Here is a 22903-nt window from a genome sequence, read left to right as displayed (position 1 = left end):
TGAAGGTCACTTCACCCATGAATTAGCGTACAATTGTGTTCATAATAAATAGATCGCACCACTTTGAAGCCAAGGCGAGCCATAGTTGCATTCATTGCTTAAAGTCTCGGTGGAGGCGTAGCTTGGTTCTCCGGAGAGAGGGTGGTCCAAGGGGTGGTCTCTGTAGGATTCGGGGTAAACGGCGCCAAACAGGAGCCGGTCCTTCTTGACATGCTTGATCATGGCATGGCGCACCCTGACGTATACCTTCACGGATTCACGAATTCTTGCTACGACCCTCCCAGTTGACTTACTCGTCAACTATGTCAAATCCACCAGCAATCCCCATCATTAAGAGCAATTCACCACCACCAGCTTATAGCGAGATCCCGCCCTCCTCCAGCGGATCCACCTCCTTCCCTGCACCAGCGCCTCTTTTCGCCCATCCTGGTCCATCACAACATTTTGGGCCCACACCTTTGAATCCCACCCAGATGCTTCTGCCTTATGCATATTACGGTGACCCTGCAGCTGCGGATCGACGTGCACGTTGGCGTTTTGCTGCGACATTGCTATGGGCTCTTGCTGCTTGGCTCGTGCTGGCCTTATTCGCTGGTGTGGAGTTGTGGGCTGAGGAGGGCTGGGGGAGGCAGAATGTGAAGGCTTGGGTCACGACGGGACTCAGAAATTGTGTTGTTGCCTGATGTCTTGTTATCGGTCATTTACAGGGTTTCTTCCAAGTCCCAGGATAATTCTGTTGTATTCACGGTGAGCCTCTCTCTTTGTCTATATCGAAACGCAAATGGAGCTGAGGGCATCTGTCTAGTTTATCATATACCAGCATTGGAAGAGTCGTTCTTTCCCGCTGGATAAGTTTAATCCAGAGAGTGAAATAGTGAAATGCGTTCAAAGGTTTCGACTATGAAGCCCGTGACAGTCTCGCTTATCGTTCATCTGTATCTTAAGAAGGATCCGAGCACCACCATGAATGCCCCTGGATATCATTTATCCATGTCGGTTGCAGTGTTCTTCTCGTCAACCTCAGGAGCTCTTGAAGATGTTTCCCTCCACATCGGAATGCTAGTAGTCCAACTACCGACTGGCTTATGGTGACTAGGTCAAGTACAACCCTTAGGCCACTTATCTTACTGCCTGTACCGAGGTTTGACACTTTGATCGTCTCTATATGCACGAGATTACTTTCTGGTGCCCGTGAATGCAAGATGGCCAGCATTGGCCACGCGTTATCTATGAGAATCAAGCATGATTTTTGTCCATCCAAAATAATTTTCGGAAATAATAATAACAGAAATGGTTTTCAACCCGTGTTCAGTCACATCGAGGCGCCCACCGCCTACACTTTTAAATTTGGTACGAAGTGTGTAATTCATTTTACATGTGGCAAATTTCTTTCACGTCACGCTTGTCTCCGTCCAACGTTATCCTCTACAACGACGACCACCTTTCCTTTGACTCTCACGCGCTTGAACTGCAATGATGACTCAAGGGGCTTACTCACGCCAGCTTCAATATCTACTTTCAGAACATGCTTGACCGAATACGATATGGCCAAAACGGGCGCAGGAGTGATGGAAGAAGTTTGCAAACAGTTGGCTTGAACGAGTGGCTAAGGAATAATGGAAAGGAGGGGACAAAGGATACGCTGGACAAAGAAAGGTGCGCCCATTGTGTATATTCCTTTCTTTTGCAGGAGATGACGATGATTGTCCAATAGGGAGGCAGCCGAGATGCCGTTCACGTGACATTTAAGGTTAGGTTTACAGTTGTTGAATGGCCTGTGCGTGGGAAATGGGTGCCGGGGGTGTTTGTGTGAAATTGTGATGAGATTTAGATGTGACACTCCAAACTCGGGACCGTCCGACTTCCTTCATCACATACCTCTCGATCGCACTTCCCCGACACAAGCCCTAACCCCCTTCCTCGTCGTCCACCACAGTGGCGAAGCGCACCTTCATATCATACTCGCATCGACTTACCGCTCATCTCCTCGCCCCCCCACATTTTTTTTTACCTCTTCATTAATCACGTCTCGTCCCACGCGTCGCCCTAGACCCACGTCCACTGCGCTTGCTGCGATTCACGCTCGAGCCACGCTTTACTTCTCCACACCGACGCTCAAGACCCCCCTTTACTGTTTCAACACCCCCGACACCACCCATCTCATTTGTTGGTTGATGTGCTAGGCGTTCTGTCCCCAACAAACTTTTCCAACATCACACACACACATCTGCCCACACTGGCTTCCTCCACCTTCCTGCAACATTCGTCCCATCCACTGGACGAGCACTTCATTAATAGGTCGCTCCTAGACTCCGTCGACGCACAGGCAGACGCAGAGCCCATTCATCCCACCTCTGATTCTGATCAGCCGGCGCCAGCATCTTACAGTTCAACTTCTGACTCATCTTCCGGTTCTCCATCCGTAGCATATCCGCTCTCTATGCATTCACAACACCAGCACCAGCCTCGTCCTGACTCCCCACACGAAAATAACACACAGAATATGCTTCACCATTTGCATTCCCAGGATTCATTGTACAGCATTCAAGCCTCTCAAACGGGGTTATACAACAACTCCAATCTGATGCATCACTCATCTGAATATCCCAACGACTTTGACCACGCAAAAATTCAGCAGCAACATAAACTTAATGGCTTTGCACCTAATAGTAACTATCGGGCTTCCTTCAGCTCTTTCCCAAACACAACCCGCACGCGACACCCAACCAATCAGTCATTCCTCAATCAAACATCTTTTCGCGATCTCCAGGCTCACTTTCCTACTTCTTCGGACGCTTTTCAAAATCAATTGACATCTCCTGTTCAAGCCCACATGCAAGCCTATGAATCTAGGGCTAGCTACGACTTTGGAAATGGTCAATCGGGGCTAGTCGGTGGCCCGAAATATCTTGTCGAACCGTATGGGCCTTCCTCAGCGATGGTGCAGCCCCACCATAACCCTATCAAGGCTGGTTCACAACAAGCTGCGTATGCCGCAGTCTCGCAGTACACGAACGGCGTCCATCTCTCCTCGCAAACTCCTTATGGTCCCCATGTGGCTACGAGTGGTCCTACATCGTCGAGTGCAGGAATAGGTATCAATGCTGGATCCGGGGTGTCATCGGGATCCGGAACCTTGAGCATGGGAAACGGCACGAATTCGTCGTCAAATTTAGAGGAAATTTCTACCATCTTCGTGGTCGGGTTTCCTGAAGATATGCAGGTACGTTACTAATTTTCTCTGTACCGCCTGGCTTTTTGACTGACTCGATTGTTCAAGGAACGGGAGTTCCAAAATATGTTCACGTTCTCGCCTGGGTTCGAGGCCGCGACTCTCAAGATTCCAAACAAAGAATATACTGCATATGGTGGCTTGGTTGGTTCTGGAACGGCCACTGCTGCGCTGCGATCCTTCCAGGGGTATAGTGGATCGAATGACCCCTATAATCTAGTCACAGTCAACCAAGGTGGTGTTGTTGTCGACGGTGGTAGGGACGGAACAATGACGTCCTGGCCCGCCACTGTACCTGGGGATGATGGCACGGGTGCGCACTTTTTGGGAGCAGCTTCAAATATGCCTCCCAGGAAGCAGATCATTGGGTTTGCAAAATTCAGGTCACGTGAAGAGGCCCTGGGAGCGAGAGATGTTCTCCAAGGTAGGAGGGTGGACATCGAGAAAGGTGCAGTGCTCAAGGCGGAGATGGCGAAAAAAAATCTACACACCAAGAGAGGCGTCGGTCCTGTTCCCGGGAGTGGAGCAAGCGCTGTCGGCGGGTCGACGACGACAGTAGGAAATAACTCATCCAACCCCACCTTGCAACACATCAACGGCACCACCTTGTCTGGTAGTGGTGCAGACCCGTACACTTCAGGTGATGAAGGCGCTCCTTCGATTGGGCTTGGGCAGGGTTTGGGTCGTTTAAGTTCCTGGCGTGACCATACGCAACCAGATGTCATCTCTCACTCAAATGGCCTTTTGAATGGCGGCGTCTCTGTTAAGGAGGAAGAAGACCGTAGAAGGGAACACATCTACAACGCCATGGGACTGGGACCTGGGTCTGGAACTCGTGGCCCTAGGGAACGTGCTGAAGAAGAAGAGCGCGAACGGCGAAGGCATGAAAATGAGAGGAAGTTGAGAAACAACAATTTCCTCGCCTTTGATGCTTTCCACGCTGTGCCAGCTGGCATCTCCAGACAGAATTCCAACCTCAACGGCGGGTCTTCCCTGCTTTATCCGACTGTAGAGGGAGGGTCGAGTATAGGGTCGAGCCCTCTCCTTGCCAACGCTTTTGCTGCGGCTCAAGGACCTCAGCCCCAGCCGGTTCAACCTGCTGATGATATTGTTGGACCCTGGGATCAAGTCCACAAGCCTGCGTCCACTAATATTGCCCCAGGCCGACCCAGCTCTTCTCAGCGCTCATCATCGCCGCCTTTACATGAGCTCTCTGATAACCGATATTCTCCTTTTGATGAGGATCATATTCAGCATTACGAACATGGTGTACATCAAGCAAGAGAGCATCGGGAACAACCCGAATCCAGCGCTTCTAGCGTTGGCTCGCATGGTGTCTTGCCTGGTAGTGAAGCACATCGCGAATCTGAAGCAGATCTCACCAGGGCCATCGGTGATTTGGTTTTGAGCACGAACAATGGAACAACATCGCCACAATTGCCTTCACCTGCGTCAGGTGCGAGCTCGGCTAGTGCGCGGAATGCGATTGATCAAAATCCACCGGTAAGTGGCTTCGATGTTGCAGCAGGTTGAGTTTACTAAATAGTCTTAAACTTAGATCAACACGTTGTATGTCGGCAATCTGCCAACCTCTCCAACCCCCATCGGTTTTCCACAGGATTACTTAGAAGAGAGTCTGCGTGAACTGTTTTCTTCGTGTCCGGGGTTTCGGAGGCTTTGTTTCCGACAGAAGAACAATGGGCCGATGTGTTTTGTTGAGGTACGTCTGATTTCCATGGATAATCCGGTCTATTGTCTTACGAATTGTTCAGTTCGAGGATGTCCAGTATGCTGCAAAGGCGCTAAACGACCTGTATGGGAACACTCTCAAGGGGCTCGTTAAGGGCGGAGGCATTCGGCTGTCATACAGCAAAAACCCGCTTGGCGTGCGGACTCCCACCGGCGCCAGCGGTTCTAACCTGCAACAACAGCCGCAGGTACCCAATGTGAAAAATTCACATCAAGGTAACACCGCACAAGCTTTTCATCCTGAGGCATTTCAGTCTCGGATCGAGGAACAGTCTCAGCAGCGACCAATCACTGCTATGCGTCGGGATGTCAGCACGGTGTCTTCTCCCCCAGCTACTGTTGGTTTGTCCTACAACAACACCTATTTGACATCTCCACCCCCACGATTTTACTCTTCGTCGCCGGGGACATCCAACGTCTTTGGGGGTACTTCAACCACCCTCACCAGTACCTCGAACGCCTTCGTTCCGCGTGGTGGTGGCATGAGCTTATACAGCTATAACCTGGCGACCTCAAACGGACATGCCTCATCAACGACGTTCGCTCCTTTTGGGATGTCAACCCCTCCCCCTTCTTTGATACCCGAGCAGAGTTCCAGCTCTGACGAACCTGCTTTACATTCATCTCAGCATTTCATACACCATCGCGCTTTGTCGCCCCCTGTCAGCAACAGTCTAGAGGCCGCTAGGGCCGGTTGATTTGGGGGGTTCAACCTCTCATCATAATTCGTCACCACATGCAAATCCTTTCCAACACGCAATCACGCAATCCTCACAAACCACGCAATGCCAAACCCTCAACTGCAATATATCTATGTACTAACCAACGACACAAACATTTACCCCCCTCCATCTTCCAATGCATATTCATTCGTAACATATTTCTTTCTGGCTCTATCTCTGTTGTTGTCTTTAGGACTTGCTGTTTGTCTTTTTATTTGCATTTTTATGTGATCCCCCACTCTAGTCGCAAGCACATTTGACTTATATAACCCTGCTACATTTCAATTCATAATTCCTGACGTACACCGAGCATCATTCATCCTTCTCCTCTTGGTCTCCCTTCGCCTCCATCCTGTTTTCTATCTTCCCAGATGTATCACCATCGTAGGCTTACTTACAACAATACCGATCACATATTCCGTTCCTCGACCAACTTGACGTCTCTTGCCAAGTCGTACATAGAGCATTAAATCTATGCAGAAGCATGCATAAGAGCATAAGCATACATAACATACATAGGCAAACCAAAAATTAAAGAGAGTTAACGGCAAGGTATGCTCTGTCTATGAATACCTAAGAAGTCGAAGAGTAGACGTCCGAAGAAAGGATGACCAAAGATGTGGACGCTATCCGGTATCACCATCTTTCACGTCAATATCAGTCGTCGTCGGCGACGAGGTTGGTGAAGCAACCACGAAACTTGCCGCACCGAACTTGACCTTGATCTTCTTTGGTGGGTCGTCTCCATTTTTGGTTCGTCCTGCAACCACCGAACCTTGTTTGACAGACCCAAGGTCTGGCTTTTTGGATTTACGCAAGCGATCCAAAAGCTCATCGTCGTCGTCGTCATTCCGCCGCCGTTTTTCGAGTGGTCTCAATGGCACGATAGTCATCGCAGGAGGTGAAGGAGATTGTGAACGAGCTCGAGGACGCACAAGAGCCTCGAGGAGGTTATCCTCCTCGTCTTCATCCTTAGCATTACGTGTGGGTGGTGGTCCTGAGGATGGAATCGTAGGCACTTGCCGATGTGCAAGTTTGGGGCTAGGAGGTGGGGTTTCTGAGGAAGGTGGTTGTGAACTCGAGCTTTGTGGTGGGACCACTTTGGAGGATGATTCGTCCTGGTTGGTGTCCTCTTCGTCATCGTAGTCTACAAGAGATCCGAGTATTGGTGTCCGCAGTGGTGGTCGATGCCCTTTGGTTCCAGTACCCACAGCAGGACGTCGTTTGCGCTTCAACCCGACGTTCATGGGCAGAGGAGACGAAACCCCAGTACCTCGCGACCATGGCTCCATGATCGGTATGGAAACCTCTTCTTCGTCATCGTCGGTATTGAAGTAATCTTCTTCTTCCGCATCAAGGGCGTGACGACCCTGGCCCGGCCAACTTCGAGCGTCAATAGGTCTGTCGGAGCTGGTTAGTACTATGATAAGCGCCAAGATAGTTGTTACGTGCTTGTCGGACTTCGGCTCTTCAGTTGGTAGCGGTTCGTTATTCATTTCCCAGCGACGAATAAAGAGATCGAATCTTTGTCCGCCCAGAGGTGTTGCCGCCAGCTTCCGAACCTCTTCCTCGTGCTTTGTCATACAGAACTTTATCATGTCCTTCATGTTTTCCTGGTTGGAAGTCAATTAACTCGAAGCGAGCTGAGTTACGTTACTTGCTAACCTTACGCATGCTGTCAAAATACTCCTGACATGAACAGCTCAGAAGGTTATCTCTTCGAGATTCTTGCAGCGTTAAATCCAGTATGGGCTTCAACACATCGTGCTTCATCATCTGTGCATGGGAGTTTGAGTTGTTTTGCTTCAACAGTTGTCGAAATATGCGGAATGAGGCTGTGAAGGAGAGTAATTATAGATACAACAACAACAGCGAGAGATGCGCACCGTGCCTAAGATGTTTGTCCTTGGCCTTGAGAAGGCTAGCCACACGCGACATTATATTAGATGACATGATGTAAAAATGACTTCGGAAGTGATGTTGTGAAATGCAGTTGTAAAGGAGATCACACAAGTAAACAAATCGATTCGTCTCCTCGCGAGAGAGAGGCAGGACATGTCCTGAATAAGAAGACGATTCAATGGCATCCAGATCATTCTGTTCATTTGCACAAACCTTTGACATTCCTCCACTCCGCAAGTTCATTCAGGGGTTTGAATAGAATGTGTATACATCCTTTATAGAAATAGTCCATGAATCTTTCCGTTCCTGGCTCATCCTTACGGATGGGGGGTTTCGGAGGTCCGGCCTAGAAAGTTGTACATTCAGCATTGAGGGAATAAATGAATTGAATAAAAAACAACCTCTGACGCGGCCATTGGGGGACTATCGGGCGGGACATCCAACCACGCCTTGAGTGCGTCCCCGACTTGACTTTGAATCGCCAAGTCGCGACACTGGGTCACAATCTTGCAGACCAACTCCAAAAGGGTCTCTGCTTTATCTGCGCCTTTCTTTCCAGCCAGACGCTCCTTTTCGATAGCCACTTCTTGCTTCAAAACATGCGTGCGCACTCCGTTCAAGTCGTGATCAATGAGAGCGGATAGCACCTCGCCCCCAGCACTAACCATGGACTTATTTTCTTGGTCTTTACCCGGAAGACCTAACGCCCATTGAGTGGCAAAAAGTATCCCTCGATCAACAAGCGTTCGGAACAATGCGAGGCGTGCAGGAAGTTGAACATTTTTCCCCATGATACACAGTTGCTGTATGAGAAGAATGACCTCTCGTCGGAGGGAGATATCATGTTCCTTCAAGTCATCAGGGGGTGAAAATGCATAGGACGCGGACCGTTTCGTGGCTGTTCGACCGTTCTGTGTCGGATGTACGCCATTCGCCGGCTTCTGATCAACATCCATGGACACAGCCTCCTTTTCCAAATTCTCATCATTTCCATTCAAACTTATTACCATATGTTGGGGCTGGGGCGGTTGTTGAGACCCTGACGGATGCGAATAAGGTCCCAGAGCTGGTGACTTTTTGGGAGGCGCTCCTGCCAACATCTCCTCGTCCACAAATAATCGAACAACCTCTCGAAGGAAGGCGTGGTCCTGTTGGACATGTTGTATTATGTCGATTTGGTTGAATATGATGCAGGAATTAAGAACGTTGAAGGTCGAATCATCGAGGGCTCGTGCGAGAACGACGTCTTTCAGGAACTGGAGGCGGTATGTGTGATGGATTTTGCGTTGGATAGCTATGTCACGAAGAGGGATAGGCTGGTGGAATTGGGATGTCTGATGTAGGAACTGGCGGTAATTAGCTTTGTGCGCTGGGAAATCAGGGTCGTCTACAAATTTCATGAGGAAAAGGTGGCACAAGGGTAAAAAAAGACAGACATTCAAGCATTCCAACGACACCAAAGAAAACGTCGTCCTCAAGGATGTGTTCATACATACCATGATCATTCATCATCACTGCCCACGTCCACTGTTAGCCCGAATTGAGATCGCGAAGTTAGCGACATACGAATAGTTTGCATAAGACTACACAATGCATGCAGGTTTTCCAGACTCTCCAAATCCTCGGCGGTGTTCATGACCTCAATTAGCGACTTGAGGTAACCCTGTGAGGATGAAGGAGAAAACAAGTCTTCTAATCAGCCAATTGTCCAGACACATAAAATTCCGTCGGACAGAACGAATATGTGTTAGGATGTTCACGACATCATGGGGACACAAAAGGGTGGTGGGGAGGCGGAGATTGACATGGACCTCGAAGAAGATGTAAACTCACCTCTTGCTGGATGTATTCACATATTCGTTCCTTCAGGTGTGCTGTGCGACTAAGTGATTTTATTGCTTTCTCAATTTCGCCGATAATGCCAAGTTGTGGTCGTGGAAGGCTCCCTGACCGAATGATGCTCGCCATCGTCAGGGATGGATCTGGCGAGCCATCATCTATCTCCATATTTAGAGGAATGAGATCCTCAGGTTAATAATTCTCACCGTTATTCATATGCCTTTGAACCTCCAGGATAAAGTTCCATACTTCTGAGCAACCCTCTGGGTCTTGAAAACTGAGGGCGTAGTCAACGCCATCGGGTTCCGTCCATACAATAAGAGTTTCTATAACAGACAATTAGTAAAATTCGAAAAGAGGGATCGGGAAGAATTCAAGAAAATGGGCATGGTAAGAGTTCTGCCTTTATTGGAACGGATAGAGTTGGTCGTGTGCAGGGGTCAAAGCGTTGAATGGGAGCCAAACGATAGACAAATTACCCACCTTGTTGCCTCTGATATACATCGTTTGAGCGAATGGCGGTAGATAAGATGATATCGTGGTAGTTGCGTTCCGAGCGTGCAATGAGGAGAGCTTCATTCGTATCTTCCTGAAACTGGCCAAAGCAAAATGCAGTTCCCTGGTCCATCCATCTAGAACCGATCAGCTCATAAACCTAGAAGAGTGGTCAGCATTTTGACAGAACTATGCATGATAGTATATGTGAAATACAGCATCCTCAACAAAGAGCGAAGGAACCACGAGATGGCTATCGCTCGAATAGTGATTTTCGAGCCATGGATGAGACAGAATTACATTGGTTTACTCACTTTGACGCGTTTCAGCTCATGATCACCCTCTGCTAGCCATTCATGTCCATCTTCTGTCACGACGCCTGCCTCCCCTACCCCCACAATCGTATCGGACGCATGCTCCAGCAACTCAATTTGGTCGTTGGCATGTTCTAGAGTAACCTCGCCCTCCTCCTTCACGACAGGTTCTAGTTCCGCCTGCCGACCGTTCTCTCCTCCGGAAACCATGCCTTTGTCAGTCGCTACTTCTGAAGATCCAACATTTTGTCCGCGCCTCTCTTCGGAACCAGTTGACGCCAAATGTAGTGTACTCGTAGGGGTAGATTCAAGGTGTGGTGGATCAGTGACACCAGTCTGCGTCGGGACCGAAGGCGTTGTCGTTGCGGAGTCTTGCCGTGGTGACTGTTCGTCAATGGTGGAACCAGCACCGGTTGTTGGGGAATCAGCAGCGACCGCAGAAGATGATTGGGAATTGCCGACGGCCACGCCGTTCATGGCCAGGATATAGAACGACCAGTAGACAAGATCAGAGCAAAAAATGAACACGAGAGGGGATCGTGGGTACTTTTACCGCCCAAATCAAGCGGTCCGACCGCTGTTGCTTCCGGTGACACCAGCCGCCTGTTGAACACCAATGGAGGGCGAAAAATGCAAGATAAATGTTCGGAGAATCAACGAAAAGCGTATAATGGACGTAATCTGGCAAACGGACACAAAATGAACGGCAACCGAGAATATTACATCCGTCATTCTTCGATATTCGCGTGCTAGGTACATTTCATTCCGCGCACACTGTCTCAACCAGTGCCTTCAACGACTGTGAAGTATAAAAAAGTTACCAGAAAGTCCATGATTTGCTTGCCAGCATGGCCCTAGGTGCTCTCAGGTGAGGATTACATAAGCGCTGAAAAATTCAAACCATGACACTTGTTTGGCAGAAGAGCTTCCGTTTTACCACCACCATGGAGCGGTCGACCACCATTTTCACCCTCGCCGCCGTTACTGTCGCAACAGGCCTCGTCGCCTATGCTGTCTACTTCGACTACAGGCGTAGGAACGATGCTGATTTCCGCAAGAAACTGAGTTGGTCTAATTTTTCTTTGTGCCACACCAGCCACCTAACACCACATCTCAGAAAAGGAAAAGAAACGTGTTGATAAGTCTCTGGCCCAGTCAAAACAAGCAGAGGCATCATCAAACGAAATCCCCGACGAGATCCTCCGAGAGGCCCTCCTGGAAGTCAAAAACGAGCCAGCTCCGCAAGGCTCCGAAGCAAAAGAGGCCTACTTCATGCATCAGGTTAGTATGGGAGAGCAGCTTGTTGCACAAGGTACGTTCTTCCCTTTTTCACGCATTTACACCAGCTTCATCCACTTCACAGGCCCCGCATTCCATCTGCCCTGCGCCCTTGCTTTCTTCAAGGCTCTGCGCGTCTACCCTTCGCCAGTTGAACTGATCAATATCTACGAAAAAACTGTCCCTCCACCTGTATTCAAGGTGTGTTTCACACTCAAACGTAGTCTTATGTCGCTAAATGTGTCTGTTCAGATCATAATGCAATTAACTAATCTAGACGTGAGTCCACCATCTTCGCCCGTCACACGAAGTCGCGATGCGGAGGAACACGTCGACGGGGATGTCAGTCCTACCAGAGGTCCACCCTCGGAAGCATCCTCGCAGGAGTGGGACAGGGTTACCGATCCTGGGTCTCAAACACCGGCATCGTCGTAAAGCGATTCCTCACCCTTGATTTACCTACGTAAGACGGCCGAAGCCTCGTCTGTCGTAGGACACTACACCATATTCACCCGCGTCTGCCTTGTTTTTTATCTTCACACACCCTTTGCACAACTGTTCTAATATACTTCTTCTCTGATCTATTCCCTCGCGATCTATCTCTTGTTCAGGTGACTTCTCGTGTTGAAGGTGAGCAAACTAAGATTTTAAGTCAAACTTGACGCTCAGTTCTTGTCATTGCATCATTGTAGGATACTATAAAGTGTTTCCTCCAAAATCTACAAATGTCTCTGTCACAACACGACCAGCAACTACAGGAACCGGTGTCCGCAGCGTACTTGTACTCAATAAGGATGTTGCTGTTGGAGAAATCATTTACAAGGTTCGTCATCATGTTATGCAACTCCGAAAGGTCTCTCATCCAGAACAGGAATCCCCCGTCGTTGTTGCATTGGACGCAGATGTCCAAGCGGCTGGCACCCATTGCACTCACTGTTTCCGTCGCATTGAGTCAAATATGGCCATTCTGATTACAGCAGAAGAAAGCCTCTTCCCTGCCTCATATTGCTCTAAGCCTTGCCTCCTCGCTTCTAAACATCAGTCTCACAGCCTGCTCTTCACACTTGAAGCCCCAATCCCCGAGGAGATTGCCCCAGTCGGTCCCCCTCCAGCCTCTCACAACGCAGAACGCAAGGCAGCTCAAAGCAAATACGTGGAGTACGTCAAAAAGGAAGGTCGCTCTGGCCCGCTACTAGCTGCTCAGTTCATTGCGAGACAAGTGGTCGTTGAGACGCAAAAATTATTCGCTCACCGTGGGAAATATGGTCCAGTCGTTGAGAAGGACTTTACTGACGCTGAGGGTGGAGAATACTACCTGGCCGATCACATTGAGCGCCTCAGGTATCTGGAGGTTATCCCCAACGAAGAGGAATTACCTCTTTTAGCAGAGTTGCTGCATGCTACGCTCCCTGGCTTGGAACAATTCACAACGTCAGAAAGACATGCCACTCTTCTGGGAAAGATGGCTTATAATGCATTTGGCATTTGCTTTGCTGGTGGTCGTGATGACAAGGTTCGTTTCTCTCTCCAAGTTGGTTTTCCCATTTTTAACCATTGAACATCTTTGTCGTCGTAGCCTGCACCAACCGCTCGTCCTGAGGACGTTGAAAAGACCCGTACGCCTTACGGTACACAGCGTCAAATTGGGAGTGCTCTCTACACCGTCTCCTCCTACCTCACACACAGCTGCAGACCCACTGCACGTCCCTCATTCCCCACGGGGACAACAGAGCTTCACCTCATTGCCAACTGCGATTTGAAGAAAGGCGACGAGCTCACCGTCGCGTATGTTGATGTCACCCAACACCCCGACGAGTCGGTCGTAGAGTGTAGGAGAAGGAGACGTGTTGAGCTCGCCCGCGGCTGGAGGTTTGCGTGTCCATGTGAGCGTTGCGTGGAGGAGGGGAAGGAGATGTCGGTAGAGGAGAAGGACACTACTGCTGAGCAGCCAAAAGACGAGTCAAAGGTGGAAGCATCCGTCAAGCACCTTCAAGATGGAGCACGCCAAGAGGAAGATGTCGAGTGAGATTGGGGATTTAGGCAACGCTACATACATACAATATGCTCTGTATTATTTTAAAAAGTCTTTACAGTCTTCAATTGATACAACACCAGTCACTGATACAGAACATTCTCAGCGTCAATTTTGCGTGCCCTTGAAAAAAGAAACATAGACGCTGATTCGGCTCTTAATTTTCATGAAGCACGAAAATTTGCAAAGGGTATAATTCAAAAGCAAGGAAGCAAATCAAGCAAGCTGCAAGCAATACAAAGTCAAGCAATACAAAGGAGCGCACAACAACAGTCTATCTAAGGCCCCGAGTGCCTGTGCTGATAGACCACCTCTTGCACTGGAAGAGGCACGCCCAAGGCGAACATTCCCCTAGCAGCCCGGCACAAAAACGCCGTTTAGAGATGCATCTGTATGGGGAGTGGGGATGCTGCGTCGATCGGAGAAGTCGAGGCCATCGAGACGTCTTCTATCGGCGAAGTATCCTCCTTCGGAGATTAGCCAAACAAGTATGATTTTCCGGAGCCACGGTGTTCTCGAACGAGCGGACCAAGAGTCATGGAGGTGGCCAAACTTCCATAACGATTAATTCGCCCTTTCGAGGGGTCGCGGCGTCAGTGGAGGGCCAGACGTCTTCTATAGTAGGCGAAGTACCCTCCATCGGAGATTGGTCAAACAAGTTAGGTTTTCCGAGGCCGACGGTATTCTCGAACGAGCGGACCAAGAGTCATGGAGGTGGCCGAACTTCCATAACGATTAATTCGCCCTTTCGAGGTGTCGCGTCGTCCGTGGAGGCCCAGAACGTTATCCGATGTAGGAAAAGTTGTGACACGGGAAAGTGTTTGTGTGTCAGCGATGATCTGCGAGCAAAAGACTTCTACATGAAGCATCTACGAGTCCTGCCCGTCGGTGCGCCATATAGCAGCCTTTTGCTCGCAGATCACCGCTTGGGAAAGGTGGTTGGTAGATTGCACAACTGTTCCTACACCGGACTTCGTATTTTCAGTACAGAGGGGGGTAATCATAAAAAGTTGAATACTCACTAAAGCAGGGTTGGTCCACGCTTGCGCGCCGCCCAGGAGAGAGAAGATGCACTTACTGGGACGACGATGAAAAGGCGAAAGCACTTACTAGGACGATGATGAAAGGGTGAAGGCACTTACTGGAACGATGATGGAAAGGCGAAAGCACTTACTGGTCCGATGATGGAAAGGCGAAAGCACTTACTGGAACGATGATGGAAAGGTGAAACACCTACTGGCTATCATAGTTGCGCAGCGAAGCGAGAACCACAGAGGAGACAAGGGGCCCGAAGCCGGGAAACAGGCAAGCCAATCACGCGGAGCCTCCGAATAAACGCGAAAGTTCTTCTCCAAAGGCCTTAAGCTCGACGTCGAAGGCATCGATGTCACCGCGCAAGTCCTGGAAATCACCGTCGAGTTTGTCAAGACGAGCCGATACCTCGCCAAACTTGGCCAGGACGTCGTCAGCTTCCTTGACTGCTCGTTGTTTCTTGCTTGATCCCTCCTTCTTGGTTCGTTTCTTGCTCGCGTCTCGCTTAGAAATACCGATACGACGAGGCCGAGAAGGATCCACAGCCTTCGAAATATGAGGGACGCTAGCGTGATCGTCGTCGCACCCGATGTCTGGGATGTCCAGCGGTAAATCTAGCAAACGACCAGTGTCTTGCTTTGCAGTTCGTTTCTTGCTCGCGTCTCGCTTGGGAATACGACGAGGCCGAGAATGACTCTTGACTTTGGCCACAGCTTGCGGAGTATGAGGGACGGAAGCGCCATCGGTGGACGCGATGTCAAGCAATGCATCTAGCAAACTGTCCTGCCTTTCTTCCTCTTCCTCGGGTTCGGTAACATGCATGGAGGGGGCTGGCTTGCGAGGGGAGAGGAGGTGGGGACTGGGAATGGCGGGAGGGCCGAAGTAATCAACGAACTGGCCAATGTATTGGCGGGGTGTAGCATCGACATCGGAAGTGAACTAAAGAAGCCGTATTGATGAGTTGCACTTGAAGAAAAGAGAGGAGAAACGCACCGAGGACTCCCATGTTTCGATATCCTCTTCTTCACATGAGATAAGGACGAGTGGGACAACAGGCTGGCCGGCATTTTTCAGCAGCTGGGGGTGGAGCGCGTTGAAGGATGAATATAAGAATTTAAAAAAGGAGGTATGTCAATGTTGGCTCACCTTTGCCATCTCTCTTCCAGCAGCACAGAGGACTCCATAGCGATCAGCCTGGCTGGATTGCTTGTGAAGCCTTCGAGCATTGATGGCTTCGAGCTCTTGGGTATGACGATAGGCGGCGATGACGTCCTGCAGATGAGATGAACGCTCAGCGTCCTTGACAAGATCGGCACCGTCGTCAGAGTCGGCCACGGAAACAGAGGTCATTGAGCCAGAGGTGGACAGGGGCTTCGGTTCCCACATCGATGCGTAGGAGGTCCGAGTGAAGACGGAGGTAGTAGAGGTTTGAGAGGTAACTCTGGGGCGCGTACCAGACGCGCGCACAGGAGTCACAGGAGCAGTGTAAATGTAAGCGGTGGTAGACATGATGATAAAAATTGTGATATGTGGTGATGGTATGCGGTAAAGGTTATAGGTAAAGAGTCGACTGTGAGGGTTGCCGTATTTATAGCATGTAAAGAGGGGCAAGAGGTGAGACAGGGGTTTTTTTTGGCGATTTTGCGTGAAATGAACGGGAGCTTTGGAAGGTCCTATGTGGTATCTTTGACGTGATTTTCGCGTTTACAACGGCCAACATCAAGCGGAGAGAATTTGGGAGCTTCTCAGAGTAAATCATGGTTTGGAAAGTATATGGACGCGTTATTTGGCAACCACAGCAAAAGCAAACAAACACATGGAATTACAAGGACAGTAATTAGTACCGACTACAATCCAACTACAATCTGCTTCACATACATAATCACGAAGCCAAACTCCTCCACATCCCTGACGGAGGCAACTCGCTCCGTGCTTGCAGAATCTTCAAAGCCCGTTTCCGTCCCCTTCCTCCTGCATCCCCTTCTGTGTTACCTTGAGGCTCGCTTTCGCTCTCGCCATCTTCCTCTTCGTCCACTTCTTCATCTGCAAAATCCAAAGCTCCAGGGTCCATCGACCGTGATCGATCTCGCTCTGCATATGCGGCTTTGCGCATTGCTACCGAAGATGAAGCTTTGTGGGTGGTTGAAGAGGGCCCTGGTTCATTCTCGTCCGCTAGATTTGACTTCGGTACATAAGAAGCAAGACTCAGAACTTCTCGTTGTCGCGAACGATTGATGATATTTATTGGCACCGAACTGGGAATTTGTGGGAGGCTGGTGGGGAAGTCTGAAAAGATAAATGTCATTATCAAAATTATTGTTTATTTCAGAGGGACGACAAACCGTCATAGCCCTCATCCTCGTCCTCATCTTCGTCTTCACCTGGTGCACCCACTTCATTTGTTTCAGTTGACATTTCCTCGGTTTCGTACTCGCCCTCTTCCGGTATGTTATCGTGATTCAGGTGATCCTTAGAACCTTGACGACGAGTAAATGTTTGCCACGCCTTTCCATCCAGTTTCCATGCACCACGATGGCTTGGAATATCAGCCGCCACTAGTTTCAAAATCTCGGCGTCCCGAGCATCAGGGGCCTTCCCCTCTGCTACACGGCTAGGGCCCGCTCTTGGAACTGGAGCTAGGCGTGGCAGTGACATCATCATCGCTTGAGACGATGAGTCAACACCTGGTTGACTTCGTATGGGACGTATATGTGAAGGGGCTGGTAGTGAAGAAGGTCGAAGGGATGAAAATGATCCCGAAAGCCCATTCGCCTGTTGTCTCGATTTTCCTGGTCGTGATGGACGGAATACCGCGGGTTGTTCAATGAGTGGTAATGTGTGCCGCGATTTGGGCGATTGATCAACACCGTCAAGATCTTCCAGTTCAAAAATTATTTCTATTTATTTCGTGTCCATCAAAAGAATTTGGTTAAAGAAGAAGAATACGCACCTCGTGGGTCCTGTTCAGCCAATGCTTCTTGCTCCGCGTTCTCTGCACCCACCTCCCTCTTGATAGTGACGACATCAGGTTGAACATCGAAAGTGACCCTGCGGTTTCCCCTGCCTCGTCCACGTGGTCCTGCGGAACCCTCCCCAACTTGAGTTTCTGGTTGATCATTACGATTATTATTATCTGCAGATGTGGTAGGATTTTCAGACGTTTGCGAAGGGCCAGCTTGCTGATTGTTGCCCGTTGGGTTGGACGCCTGGCGCTCACGCCTGTGACGGGAAATATCTTCTTCGAGATTTACAAAGTAGCGGAAGCTTGCAGCAGTATTGATGGAATCGTTAATGTTTCTACGAAATTGCAGGACGTTGCTCCCTTCGGAACGTCCGGCTGATTGGACCAATGTCACTGATTCTGAGTGAGTGGACGACAGGGTTTGGCTCGATACCGAATTTGGGGAACCATTAGACTGAGGTGGCGGCGATCTGCTCTGATTAGCCTTCGGATAGTGGAACGACGTTGTTGCCAGAGAAGCTGACAGTGCTGAAACTCGAGGCCCAGGCGACAATGATACTCTCGCAGGATTAAGTACAGAGACGGGTTTGAAATCACGAATTGTCGTAGCTGGTGGACTTCCGACACCGTTTACTCCGAATTTGTGATTCTGGTCCTTGTGGTTTGTAGGAGATAGTGTTCGCTTGGAATTCCGTTCTTTTTGAACTTCGTTTATACTCCGTTTGAACTTCCACCAAAGAACTTCCACCTGCTGTCGCAGCTCGTTGTCGATACGCTCCATGTCGGCCACTTTTTCCCGCACTAGATCCGCAATTTGTTGCTCAGCAGCCACACGGTGAGCCTGAGATTCCTTCTCAGCTAATGATGCGAGATGGAGAAAGGTTTGATGTGACGGCGTAAAAGGCGGCGGGGGAAAGAGAGATGTGTGTGAAAGGTATGAAGGTGGAGGCTCTGGCGATGATGAGATAGTGCGCGACGGTGGACGCTCAGCATTCGTCTTGGGAGATGGTGGCCTTGAGGAAGGAGGAGGAAGTAAAACTGAAAATGCCGTTGAATAATTATGATGCGTTGTTGCTTGCGTTACTGCGGTGCCAACCTAAGTGTGCATCCAGGACGTCAGATATTGTTAGACTCGGTGATAGATTTCAATACAAGGATCGAAAGAACGCGACTTGGTCTGGTAGGACGTTTATTGGAGGGTAACAAATGATATCGCGCTTGCAGCAGACACCCTCTCGCTCGCCCATCGTTGCAGAAATGACCCTGAAAAGACTCACCAAACAATCCTTATGAATCTCAATCCATCCACTGGAGCTCTTCATGATCTCGCGCTCCACCCAATCATTCGCTGGCAACAATGGCCCATCCTCTCCTTCGATATCCGCTGAAGAGATTTGAGAGACGCGATAGACGTTCAGGTCACACAAGAGACAAATCAGAGTCGTAAATCGGGAACATCGCGATATTCCAGAGATAGGTGTCAGCGGTGTCTTGATTCTAATGGTGGCTTGTGGGTGTGCCTGGAGCGAGAAGAAGGGAGAAAAGGCGATGTTAAAGTGGAAGTGGAGGTAAAATCTATATAACATACCACTTGGATGCCCTCATCGCCGACAAAGACTTGCGCATACACTGGGTCGCTAGCGGAGTCTGGTGGTGCTGTGGTCGCAGGTTCCGCTTGCAGGCGGACGTTCAGACACCTGCACGCAAAAAGCTGTGGAGCTAAGGTGCTAGTCATGAGAGTGGCTCGAGGTCGCAAGCGTTGTACTCGAGGATACAAAGGCCAGCAAGCGCTTGTTGTTGTGCCAACGATGTTGTTGAGCAATTGTTCAGGTTCAAGGTTGAGTTGAAGCTAAGGAGCATCCGATGCGGATACCCGGACCTAAAGCTCTAGCCGTTGTAATACGGTGTCATATCAACCCTTTATGTACCTCATATATCACTCATTGCCACCGACCAGGCGCCGACCATCGCACTCAATCACACGCGTACCGAATTTCTAAACCTCAACTCGCTAGAACCATCGACTCAAAACGACTGTATTGCCTCCCAAGAACATGGAGCTAATTACAAGCATACAAAGTAATTACTTCACCTCCGTACCCCCAGGACTTCTGGCCGGGGTGCCTCTCTCGTGACATCTTGCCTAGACGCCACTATTTTCCCCGAGGAATTAAAGCTCGTGAGCATCTTCGCATTATCCAGTGTCACTTGTCTTTCTTGGACTCTACAACCGTGGCATGTACGTCTGCAGCCAGAACTTGGCCATATTCATTCACCCGCTTAGGATCAATGCGGTATATCCATCGCTTTAAAATCGGAATTAGATGGTAGTTGCAGTGTTTTAAGCAGTTCACGCACCTGATATAAGAAGATGAGGAATACTACGTCGTCCCTGTAAAGTTTCATCTGTTAGTAACCATACGCTGTCTGATTAGCCGGTGAAGATAAATTACCGGAAACAGGCCAAGCGATGCAAGAAAGGCATCTTGATGCAAAACCTAAAGGTAGTCAGAATGAAATTTCCCAACATAACAACGATCCTTACGCAAAGAAATCATCGACAACTGTTGAGAGTGTCTTGTATATCATGGCCTTCATTGGCATATGAGCAACACTCTGTGGTACCCGTAAGTATTCCAGCTCGTGAAGCGGAGAAGGTCACGAACCTTAAGCTTGTAGTTGATGATCAGCTGAGGGATAAGTTGCGCCTTGGGGTTGGTTAGTCTGTATGCTCTCCGTTCTCAGTCACGATGATGCTTACGAATCCAAACATGTACACAAAGGAAGTGAGCGTTGTTATCACGAAACTATACCATCCCTTGTGTGTCTTGTAAATCAACGAGTACACGGTATACGCCATAAGTGTCGGTATTGCCACCCAAGAGACGTAGCGGAACGCCAGTTTATCGTATCTATCACGGTGATGATTCAGCACGGAGTACCGTCAGTAGAGAAACGCGCCCACTCTTGTGTCTTCTTCTCATCCTCGCTGAGCACATGTTTATCTATGGTCAGGAGGAAATGAGCACAGCATCAACGTCTGGTCAGCGGGGTGTCATACCTTTGATATCAAGCTTATATGGTAGGAGTGAGCCCGCGGGTGAGGGAATCACACGAATATCTACGGCTTTAGTGATCTGGGGATGTGTTATTGCCACCGAAATCAACGGAGCACTCGTCATACCTTCCAGGCTTCGATCAAGACGCCCATGCCGGATCCCATAAGGATCATCCAACTTGTATTTTCGTTGTTGTCGATGAGATACAATAGGATCACAATTTGCACAAAGACGTTTGTGATAATCTAAATTTAAAAAAAAGCATTCAGTCAGTGATCGCGTCAAGATCTCATGACCGGCGACCTACAGTTCTGCGGGAGTAACATTAGAGGCGCCGGTTTCCGCGATAAGTGTGATCAACTCACCTGACAGAAACGCCAACCATCTCTTTTTTCTGTCGCCAATGTGAAACGTCCGATTTGAACGCCAACATCTCGAATCTGGATCAGTGTCCCGTGTTAGGTGTCCCGAACCTCCCGTGGTAGTGAAGCATTTACGCACAAAACATGCAACACACTGACAAGGGCCGTAACACCCAAAAACCAGGGATTAGTTTCCAGCAACATTCGTTTCACTTCGTCAAGCTCTGCACCACCGCCTCCTTGTTGTTTGGCGGCTTCGTTGAAACCGTGCGTCATGGATGCAAAAATCTGGAATTTGAAGAAAGTCATAGGTTGGAGCGTAATTTGTAATGGCAGTGAGGGCGTAGTGCTGTTGAGTTCGACATAATGCGACCGTAGATGCCAAAATTCGTTCGGAAAAACAATAGGTTTGTACCATCCCTTAGTGCCGGTCTCATCTCGCTGGTCAGGCACTAAGTAGACATCTAACAAAATACAGTCAGCCATGGTGCATATGAAAGGATGACAAAAGCCACTCACGTTCGAGAAGAGGAGGTGCAAGAGTACCGTACGGGAGAATTGCAGCGTCTGAAATGAGGGCCAAAGTCACATTCTACGAGACCGGTGAGAAATAGGCATTGACGTGCAAAAAAACGCCACGTACTCTATGCCAATGTGGAACGATAATTTCCGGCTGTTTGGGAAGATAGTCGGACAAATTACAAGATATCAACAATGCAAATGCTCACTTCTTCTATCTGATTTTCCTCAGTTTCTTCGGTTTTACTAAGTAAATTCTTTTCCTTGCGAGCTTTGAGCTTCGGAAGATACGGCGTCAGAACTGAAAATAGATGTTTAGCTCAACGCATGTCAGCTTGCAAAAGATACGGCATACGCTTTCGGACGTGATGGACATTAGAGGGATCATACGAAGGCGTTTGTGGGTCTGGATGAGCGCCATCTTTGGTGATGTATATGTCTGCCCACAGCGAACCGTTATTCAATACGCTCTACAAAATTAGTCGAAAGCTGGGGACAGATGGAGTGTTTTTCACCTCAGGGAATTTAACGTCTAACTCTGCAACCCGCGCTTCAGTGAAATCACCAAATGTAATGTTTTGCCAAACGAAGTGGGGCAAATCCTTCTCTGTCTTCGAATTCGACTGAATGAAGATGTCGTTGCTTTGCGAAGTTGAGAGATAGACGTGCATGTCTAATGCTTGACCTAGATGCCATGCTGAGAATGCTTGAACCGGAGGTAGATGCCAAGGGTTAACGGCAACCTTAGTGGTCGGTTCTCCCGGTTGCGTCGTTGGAACGGCAGTTGAGGGGGACGTCTGAGATGTGAAGAATTTTGTAACTAAAGCGCACGTTAAATACAGTAACAGTGAAAAATGCTATCACATACCAAGTTGTGATATTGTCCAGACCAATAGGACTTGCTGTTTATGCCGTTAGGTGGGTGGAGAACTCGAACTCTAATGAAACGCACCTGTCCAATTTTGAAGACTCGTTGTAATGTAGACTGTTCCGGCTCAGCATCACCCTGAGCAGCAGCAGCAGCAGCTCGTTGTTCGGGCATACTGGGAGGGTGAGAGGAGACTCGAAACTTGATATAACAGTGACACGCTGGCTTGAAGCTGAACGAATAATAATGCCATCACTCTGCTTTTCCACGACATCAACAAACGTGTGCTCATCCTAGTCTCGACACTGGCTGGCGTTTGAGTAAGTATGGAAACAATCGGTCAGAACAAGAACAATCGTTCAGAACAAGAAAAAGCGGTAGAACAAGAACAATCGGTCGTTGTGGCTTCACTATCCTCTGGACCTACATAGTACCTACATACGTGAGAGACGTGGATTGGGGTTTCTTTGGCCAAAACTATCTCTGTAATCATTTGGAATTCATTGACGCAAGTTATGTACCCCAGGGTCAAAATCTT

General features: G+C 49.1%; 6 protein-coding genes across 6 annotated transcripts; 2 read left to right on the top strand and 4 right to left on the bottom strand.

Annotated features, from left to right (window-relative positions):
- Positions 1-302: 302 nt before the first annotated feature.
- LACBIDRAFT_323417 (uncharacterized protein) lies at positions 303-5679 on the top strand (the record flags this gene model as incomplete). Its single annotated transcript, XM_001876963.1, has 10 exons — positions 303-604; positions 708-747; positions 892-992; positions 1289-1350; positions 1590-1656; positions 1832-2166; positions 2310-3223; positions 3281-4735; positions 4791-4952; positions 5005-5679. 10 exons carry the CDS (start codon positions 303-305, stop codon positions 5677-5679), a joined length of 4113 nt encoding a protein of 1370 aa, XP_001876998.1.
- A 38-nt stretch (positions 5680-5717) lies between these two features.
- On the top strand, positions 5718-6193 carry LACBIDRAFT_311503 (uncharacterized protein; the record flags this gene model as incomplete). The annotated part of the gene is made up of 2 exons (XM_001876962.1): positions 5718-5904; positions 5948-6193. The coding sequence occupies 2 exons, from the start codon at positions 5718-5720 to the stop codon at positions 6139-6141; spliced, it is 381 nt and encodes a 126-aa protein (XP_001876997.1). The 3' UTR covers positions 6142-6193.
- Positions 6194-7967: 1774 nt separating this feature from the next.
- LACBIDRAFT_246146 (uncharacterized protein) lies at positions 7968-10099 on the bottom strand (the record flags this gene model as incomplete). Its single annotated transcript, XM_001876501.1, has 8 exons — positions 7968-8453; position 8644; positions 8704-8992; positions 9042-9119; positions 9172-9268; positions 9439-9602; positions 9651-9770; positions 9928-10099. Coding segments are annotated over 8 exons (1407 nt in total), but the record flags the coding sequence as incomplete, so codon positions are not given.
- Positions 10100-14432: 4333 nt separating this feature from the next.
- Positions 14433-16104, bottom strand: LACBIDRAFT_323414 (uncharacterized protein; the record flags this gene model as incomplete). Its single annotated transcript, XM_001876500.1, has 6 exons — positions 14433-14534; positions 14586-14640; positions 14706-14768; positions 14882-15534; positions 15589-15672; positions 15742-16104. The coding sequence occupies 6 exons, from the start codon at positions 16102-16104 to the stop codon at positions 14433-14435; spliced, it is 1320 nt and encodes a 439-aa protein (XP_001876535.1).
- Positions 16105-16477: 373 nt separating this feature from the next.
- LACBIDRAFT_311499 (uncharacterized protein) lies at positions 16478-19292 on the bottom strand (the record flags this gene model as incomplete). Its single annotated transcript, XM_001876499.1, has 5 exons — positions 16478-16881; positions 16938-17492; positions 17546-18653; positions 18835-19077; positions 19146-19292. 5 exons carry the CDS (start codon positions 19290-19292, stop codon positions 16478-16480), a joined length of 2457 nt encoding a protein of 818 aa, XP_001876534.1.
- Positions 19293-19761: 469 nt separating this feature from the next.
- LACBIDRAFT_246003 (uncharacterized protein) lies at positions 19762-22204 on the bottom strand (the record flags this gene model as incomplete). The annotated part of the gene is made up of 17 exons (XM_001876498.1): positions 19762-19863; positions 19916-19949; positions 20011-20055; positions 20103-20173; positions 20224-20265; positions 20319-20469; positions 20523-20562; positions 20619-20694; positions 20742-20861; positions 20924-20927; positions 20982-21056; positions 21118-21442; positions 21498-21570; positions 21622-21651; positions 21692-21798; positions 21853-21967; positions 22013-22204. Coding segments are annotated over 17 exons (1602 nt in total), but the record flags the coding sequence as incomplete, so codon positions are not given.
- Positions 22205-22903: the final 699 nt, after the last annotated feature.

Source organism: Laccaria bicolor, genomic scaffold (assembly GCF_000143565.1).
Source record: "Laccaria bicolor S238N-H82 LACBIscaffold_4 genomic scaffold, whole genome shotgun sequence".
Classification (NCBI taxonomy): domain Eukaryota; kingdom Fungi; phylum Basidiomycota; class Agaricomycetes; order Agaricales; family Hydnangiaceae; genus Laccaria; species Laccaria bicolor.
This window is presented reverse-complemented; position numbering and strand designations above follow the sequence as displayed.